This window comes from Sphaeramia orbicularis, chromosome 24 (assembly GCF_902148855.1).
Source record: "Sphaeramia orbicularis chromosome 24, fSphaOr1.1, whole genome shotgun sequence".
Taxonomy (NCBI): domain Eukaryota; kingdom Metazoa; phylum Chordata; class Actinopteri; order Kurtiformes; family Apogonidae; genus Sphaeramia; species Sphaeramia orbicularis.
This window is the reverse complement of record NC_043979.1, coordinates 22,013,151-22,021,902: the sequence shown is the minus strand read 5'-3', so window position 1 is coordinate 22,021,902 and position 8,752 is coordinate 22,013,151. Positions and strand designations below refer to the sequence as shown.

General features: G+C 37.7%; 1 protein-coding gene and 1 long non-coding RNA gene across 2 annotated transcripts; both read right to left on the bottom strand.

Moving 5' to 3' along the window:
• Positions 1–480: 480 nt before the first annotated feature.
• LOC115415413 (uncharacterized) lies at positions 481–1,460 on the bottom strand. The gene is made up of 3 exons (XR_003934800.1): positions 885–1,460; positions 662–761; positions 481–549 (listed from the first exon to the last, which is right to left on the bottom strand). It is a non-coding gene; the product is annotated as an uncharacterized LOC115415413 (long non-coding RNA).
• A 3,557-nt stretch (positions 1,461–5,017) lies between these two features.
• Positions 5,018–8,752, bottom strand: LOC115415412 (skin secretory protein xP2-like). The gene is made up of 2 exons (XM_030128979.1): positions 8,563–8,752; positions 5,018–5,818 (listed from the first exon to the last, which is right to left on the bottom strand). Exons 1-2 carry the CDS (start codon positions 8,587–8,589, stop codon positions 5,213–5,215), a joined length of 633 nt encoding a protein of 210 aa, XP_029984839.1. The 5' UTR covers positions 8,590–8,752; the 3' UTR covers positions 5,018–5,212.

The window sequence follows — 8,752 nt, the reverse complement described above, 5'->3', positions numbered from 1 at the left end:
TTATTGTGATCACTTTGCTTTGTGTGTTTGTTTGTTAGCAAAATAACTCAAAAAGTTATGGACAGATTTTCCTGAAATTTTCAGGAAATGTTGATACTGGCACAAGGAACAAATGATTAAATTTTGGTGGTGATGGGGGGGGGGGCAGATCGGTCTTGGCGGAGGTCTGCGCTCTCCGAGTGCTTTTCTTGTTTTTTTAATGTAAATAAATCCCTCAAGTTGCATTTGTGCGATTGCTGGTCATTTAATTTTTTTTAGCTTGCTCCTGTTTAAGGGACATGGAGGGAGGGCAGTCTCACACCATGTTGTGTCTCGGCAACCCCTGGACCGAGCGTAACTGCTCTATAAAACGAACTGAACCTCCATTTGGGTTCTTTTACAAAGACACAAGAAAAAAAAATCAAGTTTGTGCAGTTTATTGCAGTTACAGTTTGAGGCAGAGGGGTCATTTTGGGTTTTGTGGGAGGTTCTGGTCTGGGGTCTGGGTTCTGGTCCTGGTCTCCCTCACAGGTCCATCGCTGACGCCTCCGATGTCGTTTACACCCACATCTAGAAATATCAAGACAGAATCACTGACACCGTGTGGATGAGGAAGAGTGATTTCAGGAAGTGATTTTGTAAATGTGGGTCTTCAGGAGACAGGAAGTGGATTTGTACCGACCTCTGGATCTACTGGTTCTGATGGAAAACGACCACTGATGGATGAACGGCTCCGTCAGACAGACCTCCTCCTTCACAGACAATCTGCATCGCTGTCTTTCCTGCAACCCAGTCAAAATAAGACCCAGGTTATCCACTGTGACACCCACTGCCACACAATAACACAAACGTCCAACTGTCGTGGACATTCCTGATCAGATGCAGAAAAATGTGTAGAGACCAACATGTGGACTTCCATGTTGAGACAATGTCTTTCTACCATTGATGATCCAGACCAGTGTCCATGGTGTCTCTTCATATTTTCTCATCCTGCTGCTGAAAACAAACTAAGAAAAACAAGACAGTTTTTAGATGAAATCACATTGCACTTGAGCTTTGACAATAATATTAAATCCAACTGAACATTGCAAAAAAAGGTGTCGAAAAAAAAGATGAAAACACAAAATCTGAGGAAAAAGGGACTCAAAATAAGTGAAATTATCTGTCCATGCAGCAAGATAATTTCACTTGATAAGATTTCTTGAATTAAGATTGTTAAATCTAGAAATAGGCATGTCTACGGATGTATTTAGAAGGCTTAAGAAGCATAAAATACTGGATTTAAGATGAGATTACTTCAAATGTAACTTTCTACTGTCTCAAAATAAATGAAATATACTAAATATAAGCTGAGTGAGCAGGCTCTAAGAATTTAAGCCTTAAAATAAGAGGAACAAGTAGAAAAAAATGTGTTAAAATAAGCATTTGATTCAGCTGAAAATGAGCACTTCAACCAGGAATCCAACCCAGCTCTACTGTACTGGAGTGCAGCGCCTTACCTACTGAGCTGAGCAGCTCTGGTTAAGAACCAAATAATTTGCAGTGAACACATGACCTGGACCCCGGTGAGGGCCGGACCCCATGGGCAAAGGCCCGGCCACCAGGTGCTCGCCCACGGGCCCCAACCGCAGGCCTGGCTCCAGGACGGAGCCCCGGTAAGCCTCTGGGCCGGGTCCACATTCCCTTGTTGTTTCTTGTCATGAAGGGTCTTCTGAACCGTTCTTGGTCTGGCCCTTCACCTGCGACCGATCTGCCATGGAAGACCCTATCAGGGGCAACAGGACCCCCACAACACAGCTCCTAGGGTCATTAAGGCTCTCAAACTCCTCCACCACGGTAAGGGGACGGTTCAAGGAGGAGCTAACTATTTTTTTTTTTTTTTTTACTTTTTTTTTTTTTAATTCCTTTTCTTTTTTCTTTTACCCACTGCCACCCCCCCTCTTCGGAGGACAACTTTATTTTTAATTACAGCAGTTTGATTTTTATTTTTATTTTCTAATTTTATTTTATTGTTTTAAGAATTTTAGTCGTTTTTAAGTTTGTTTTTTGTTTTGTAAATTTTTGTTCTTTTTTTTAACTTTTTCTTTTTTTTAAATTCCTTTTCTTTTCCCCGCCACCACCACCCCCTCTTCGGAGGACAACTTTATTTTCAATTACAGCAGTTTGTTTTTTATTTTTATCTTTTTTTTTTTTTTTTGAAGTTTTATTTTAATTTATTTTTTAAATTTTTATTTTTTTTTATTTTTAAATTTTTTATTTTATTTTATTTTTTTTGTTTTTATTATCTGTTTTTTTTTCATTTGTTTTTCTTTTTTTGTTTTTTTTTTAAATTTTTTTTAAATTTTTTGTTTTTATTTATTGTTTGTTTATGGATTTTTTTTGTTGTTTTTCATTTTTTGTTTTTCTATTTATTTTTAATTTAAAATTTTTTTGTTTTTTTATTTTTTATTTTATTATTATTTTTCGTTTGTTTTGAAGTTGTTTTTATTTATTTTTTGTTTTTTATTTTTATGTTCTTTTTTTTTTTTACTGTTTTATGTTTTGTTTTGTTTTTTTTTTACTTTTTTTTTTTTTTTTTTACTTTTACCCACCACCACCCCCCCTCTTCGGAGGACAACTTTATTTTCAATTACAGCAGTTTGTTTTTTATTTTTATAATTTTTTTTTTTGAAGTTTTATTTTTATTTTATTTATTTTTTTTTTAATGTTTTTTGTGTTTTTGTTTTTTTTTTTTTATTTATTTATTTTTTTATTTATTTAAATTTTTTTTTATTTTTATTATCTGTTTTTTTTGTTTGTTTTTATTTATTGTTTGTTTTTGGATTTTTTTGTAGTTTTTTAAATTATTTTTGTTATTTGTTTATTTTTTAATTTTTTAAAATTATTTTTCGTTTGGTTTTTTTTGTTTTTAAAATTTTTTTCTTTTTTTTTTTTTTTACTTTTTCTTTGTTTCAAATTCCTTTTCTTTTCCCCGCCACCACCCCCCCTCTTCGGAGGACTTTATTTTATTATTTTATTTATTTTCAATTACAGCAGTTTGTTTTTTATTTTTATAATTTTTTTTTTTTTTTTTAAGTTTTATTTTTATTTTTTTGGTTTTTTTTTTAAAGTTTTTTTGTTTTTTTAATTTTTTTTAAACTTTTTTTTAGTTTTTCTTTATTTATTTTTTTGTTTTTTATTATCTGTTTTTTTTGTTTTTGTTTTTTTTAATTTTTGTTTTTAATTTTTTGTTTTATTTATTGTTTGTTTTTGGATTTTTTTTGTAGTTTTTTGAAATTATTTTTTGTTATTTTTTATTATTTTTCATTTGTTTTTTAGTTGTTTTTCTTTTTTGTTTTTTAAATTTTTTTCTTTTTTTTTTGTACTTTTTCTTTTTTTCAAATTCCTTTTCTTTTCCCCGCCACCACCCCCCCTCTTTGGAGGACAACTTTATTTTCAATTACAGCAGTTTGTTTTTTATTTTTATAATTTTTTTTTTTTTGAAGTTTTATTTGTATTTTTTTTTTATGTTTTTTTTTTTTTTTTTTTTTTACATTTTTTTTTAGTTTTTCTTTCTTTTCTTATTTTTTTGTTTTTATTATCTGTTTTTTTTGTTTTTTGTTTTAATTTTTTGTTTTATTTATTGTTTGTTTTTGGATTTTTTTGTAGTTTTTTTTATTATTATTATTATTATTTTTTATTATTTTTCATTTGTTTTTTAGTTGTTTTTCTTTTTTGTTTTTTAAATTTTTTTCTTTTTTTTTGTACTTTCTTTTTTTCAAATTCCTTTTCTTTTCCCCGCCACCACCCCCCCTCTTTGGAGGACAACTTTATTTTCAATTACAGCAGTTTGTTTTTTATTTTTATAATTTTTTTTTTTTTTTTTTTTTTTTTTTTTTTTTTTTTTAAGTTTTATTTTTATTTTTATTTTTTTGGGTTTGTTTTTTTTAATTTTTTTTTGTTTTTTTTAATTTTTACAATTTTTTTTAAGTTTTTATTTATTTATTTTGTTTTTTATTATCTTTTTTTAAATTATTTTTTGTTTTTTTTATTTATTTTTTATTCTTAACTTTTGTTTTCTTTATTTTTTTTATTTTTTATTATTTTTTGTTTGTTTTTTAATTGTTTTTCTTTTTTGTTTTTAATTTTTTGTTTGTTTTTTGTTTTTTATGTAATTTTTTTTTGCATTTTTTGTAATTTTTTTTTTCTGTTGTTTTTTATTTTATTGGTTTTTTTGTTTTTTATTTTTCTTATTTTTTTGTGTTTTTTTTATCTTTTTTTTTTTAATTTTTAAAAATATTTTATGTTGTTTTTGATTTTTTATTGTTTTTTTTTCCTTTTTTTGTTTTTTATTTATTTATTTTTTTAATTTTTAATTTTTTTTAATTTTTTATTTTTTTTTCCCTTTTCCGTTATCTGCCACAACCCCACCTCTTGCTCTGATATGGCCCCTGACTGACCAAGAAGGCAGTCACCTGCATTCTGCTGGAGGAGGAGGGCAGGGGGGATCATCTTGGGCCTGAATGGTCATGGGCTACCAGAGAGCCAGAGGCGGCAGGAAAAGGGCTGCCGCCTCTGGCTCTGACGTGGCCTATGACCAGTCTGAACCAAGAACACAGTCACCTGCCCTCAGTCGGAGGAGGGCAGGGGGCTGCATGTGTGGCCTGAATGGTCATGGGCTACTAGAGAGCTGGAGGCGGCGGGAAGGGGGCCGCCGCCTCTGGCTCTGATGTGGCCCATGATCAGTCTCGGCCAAGAATGCAGTCACCTGCCCTCTGTCGGAGGAGGACAGGGGGTCGCCCTCTTGGGCCTGAATGGTCATGGGCTACTAGAGAGCTGGAGGCAGCGGGAAGGGGGCCGCCGCCTCTGGCTCTGACGTGGCCCATGACCAGTCTCGGCCAAGAACGCAGTCACCTGCCCTCTGCCGGAGGAGGACAGGGGGTCGCCATCTTGGGCCTGAATGGTCATGGGCTACTAGAGAGCTGGAGGCGGCGGGAAGGGGGCCGCCGCCTCTGGCTCTGACTTGGCCCATGACCAGTCTGGACCAAGGACACAGTCACCTGCCCTCTGCCAGAGGAGGGCAGGGGGCTGCATGTGTGGCATGAATGGTCATGGGCTACTAGAGAGCCGGAGGCGGCGGGAAGGGGGCCGCCGCCTCTGGCTCTGATGTGGCCCATGACCAGTCTCGGCCAAGAATGCAGTCACCTGCCCTCTGCCAGAGGAGGAGGGCAGGGGGCTGCATCCAGGTGGCCCCTCACTGCTGCACTGTCTCTGGGAAAACAAAGTCTACCACAGAGATGGGGGCGAGGCGGCGCCGCCCTCCCTGCGGGGGGAGAAGGGCCACCTGAACCCCAGCATTGGGGTCCAGGCAGCCACATCGTTTCCCCCGGGAGACGGGGGTCTTAATGGTGCGCGCTCCCTCCGGGGGGACAGGGGCCGCCTTCCCCCCAGCGATGGGGGGAAGAAAGCTGCGCCTTACCTCCGGGGGGACGGGGGCCGTCTTCCCCCCAGCGATGGGGGGAAGGAAGCTGCGCCTTCCCTCTGTGGGGACGGGGGCAGCCTTCCTCCCAGCGATGGGGGGAAGGAAGCTGGACCTTACCTCCAGGGGGACGGGGGCCACCTTCCCGTCAGTGATGGGGGGAAGGGAGTTGCGTCCTACCTCTGGGGGGACGGGGGCCGCCTTCCCTCCAGCAATGGGGGGCAGGCAGACACACCGTCTCCTTGGTGCGTCCCGTCCAACAGGGGAAGGGACCAGCTGCACCCCAGTGGTCCGGGTCAGGCGGCGATGTTCTCTGGCCAGGATGTCCGTGGCCCAGTGCACGAGGTGGGGTTGTGGCAGTACCCCGTTGGTCATCTTTGGCTGTAAAGTAAGAAAATAAAGTTAGCATGGAGGGAGAAAAGATTTTCAATTTTCAATTCAAGGTAGGCCTAGATAAAGCTAGTGTGTATTCAATAAGTCCTGAAGTTTTAAGTGGAGGTTTAAGCAGTATCTGCTTAATTAGAGTGACCTCAGTGAATAATCTGAAAAGGTTTACAAGAGTTTTCCTCACTTTTAATCCTATTTTAATTATTTAGATTAACTGAATAGTTTCAATTCAGTTTTTCTTCAATATCATTTAATTTCATCTAAAACTTGCCAGATTATTGCATAAATCTCACATTTTCATCAGTTTTACTCCTCTTTTTAGTATTATTTAGATGAACTGACTAGGTTTTTAATCAGTTTCTGTTCAATATCAGTCTTAGTGTTATCGAACACTTGCCAGATTATTTAATAAATGTCACTTGTTCATCAGTTTTAGTCACTTTTTGATTATTATTCAGGTGAAATTAGTGGTGTTGGATGAATTTTGCTTAGTGTTATGTAAAACTAATTAATTCTTCCAAATATAACTCAGTTTATCTACAATATTTTTTTATTTCTATTAAATAACCTGACATGGTTTGCATCAGTTTTTCATCTTTTAGTCCTACTTTAAAGGTGGGATGGGAGATGTTTTCCTGAAGTATTTTTACTATATTGCTTGAAATCCCCTTCACACCCCGATTACAAACAATTAATTAAATGCTATAACACAAAAATTAAAATAAAAACCAAAAACTAAACTTTCATACATTTCCTGAAGGAAATGTAACCCGTGTCCTTGCCTCTTGCCGGATTGGTGGACTTGTGGCTAGGTGCAAAAGCAAGACTAGCTTCCGTTCACTTCATATGTAAATCTGCGTGTCAGTGTTTGTGGACTGACCTCACCACAGACTTTCTGTAGACCTGTATTCAGATGAGAAGCCCCTCCCACAGTCTGTGTCAGTCCTGCTAAAGCAGTGTTTAAATAGGCTCCTTTGACTGAATAGCTCCATGTGTATGTGATCCCAGGTGAGCTCATTCATTTCACATAGAGAATTTCTGTGAAGTTTTTGAGCTTTATTTTTTTTTTTATATTTACTTTAATTGTAATCATTATTTATTATTTCAATTTATTTAATTTTTATTTTAGTGTAGCTGTATTTTTTCTGCTTTTTTTTTTTGTGGAGCCTTAATTCCCTGTGTACTTGCATGTAATGCAAGGCACAGACAATAAAGCTAATTAAGGCTCCACAAAAAAAAAAAGCGGAAAGAATACAGCTAAACCAAAACTAAAAATAAATAAAATGAAATTAAAAATAATAAATAAAATAAAAATAAATATTATAATAATATATAATAATATTATATGTCCCACTGGGATGAGACCTCGGGGAAGACCCAGGACACGCTGGAGAGACTACGTCTCTCGGCTGGCCTGGGAACGCCTCGGGGTCCCCCGGAAGAGCTGGAGGAGGTGTCTGGGGAGAGGGAAGTCTGGGCATCCCTGCTTAGACTGTTACCCCCGCGACCCGACCCCGGATAAAGCGGAAGATAATGGATGGATGGATGGATGGATAAATATTAAAAAACATACATATTAATGAAGCTCAAAAACTTCCCATAAATTCTCTCTATGAAATGAATGAGCTCTCCTGGGATCACATACACATGGAGCTATTTAATTAAAGGAGTCTATTTAAACCCTGCTTTAACAGGACTGACAGACTGTGGGAGGGGCTTCTCATCTGAATACAGGTCTACAGAAAGTCTGTGGTGACGTCAGTCCACAAACACTGACACACACATTCACATGTGAAGTGAATGGGAACTATTTCTTGTTTTAACATCGCACAAGTCCACCAATCCGGCAAGAGGCAAGCACACAGGTTCCATTTCCTTCAGGAAATGTATGAAAGTCTAGTTCTCTTTATTGTCTGCAGCTGTGCCACACAGACGGCATTTGCAGTTACCATGACAACGAGAACTGCATACACTGAAGACAGACAAAACAATGCTCATTTGTGACTCTGAAATGAAACAGCTGCTAATTACGTAAAACCGTAAATGATAGGTGAAAACTAACATGATAGTGAGTTGCAGACAGACCTGGGGAACACACAGACGTATTTTTTTTGCCCATACTGTGAGAAATGACCCAGTTCTGTCAGTGTAAAAACAGTCAACTCACCAGGAGCAACACTAATATGAACAGGAGCCGAGGAGGCATTTACCCTAAACTACTGCCTGCCGTTTCACTTTAGAAAGAGCTAGGTCTCCAAACGTGGGTTCATATGAACCCTAGGAACCGTGGCTACATTTCTGGAAAAGACCATTTGATATCTCATGTATGGTTTGGCCCGGAGGGCGAGTTTTTCAAAAAATGTTCAGGTGCAGTTGTTTGAAAAAGTCAGAAGTCATAAACAGAATTCTAATCAACATGGCGGACAACGGTCCCCTGTGCCTTGCATTACATGCTAGCACATGGGGAATTAGTCACCTGTGGAACGGACAGGACTGAAGAAACACCATCCAATAATTTTTAACGCCGGGACCGGAGCCGTTTTCGGAGCCCCAACCGGGACCGGAGCGGGCCGGCGTCGGAGCGCGAGCCGGGCCGCGTTGGAGCAGGAGCCGGACCGGAGCCAGGCGAATTGTTGGGCTTGAATTTTCCAAATGCAGCTGCTCCAACTGTTTTACTAACATCTCCTACCCCACCTTTTAATGTTATTTAGATGAAATGACAACATTTATGGTCTTACCATGTCCATATTGGAGAGCAGTATCATTCGCCAGCTGATCCACTTCTGAACTATGATGAAAAGGGAACGTTAAAAATCTTCCAGCATATTTATGCTCAGTCCCGTAACCATGGAAACAGTAGAATTCCAATGTCATATTTAAGAAATGCTCAGCCTGACTCGGGCTCTGGGTTAGACCTGTGTAGAGCAG

What these genes read in the sequence shown, in the direction of transcription:
- LOC115415412 (XM_030128979.1), bottom strand. Translation starts at nt 8,589, where the DNA reads ATGATACTGCTCTCCAATATGGACATG. An exon ending in TGCTCTCCAATATGGACATG is followed by an intron (nt 5,819 to 8,562) that starts GTAAGACCATAA and finishes CTTACTTTACAG; the next exon opens with CCAAAGATGACCAACGGGGT.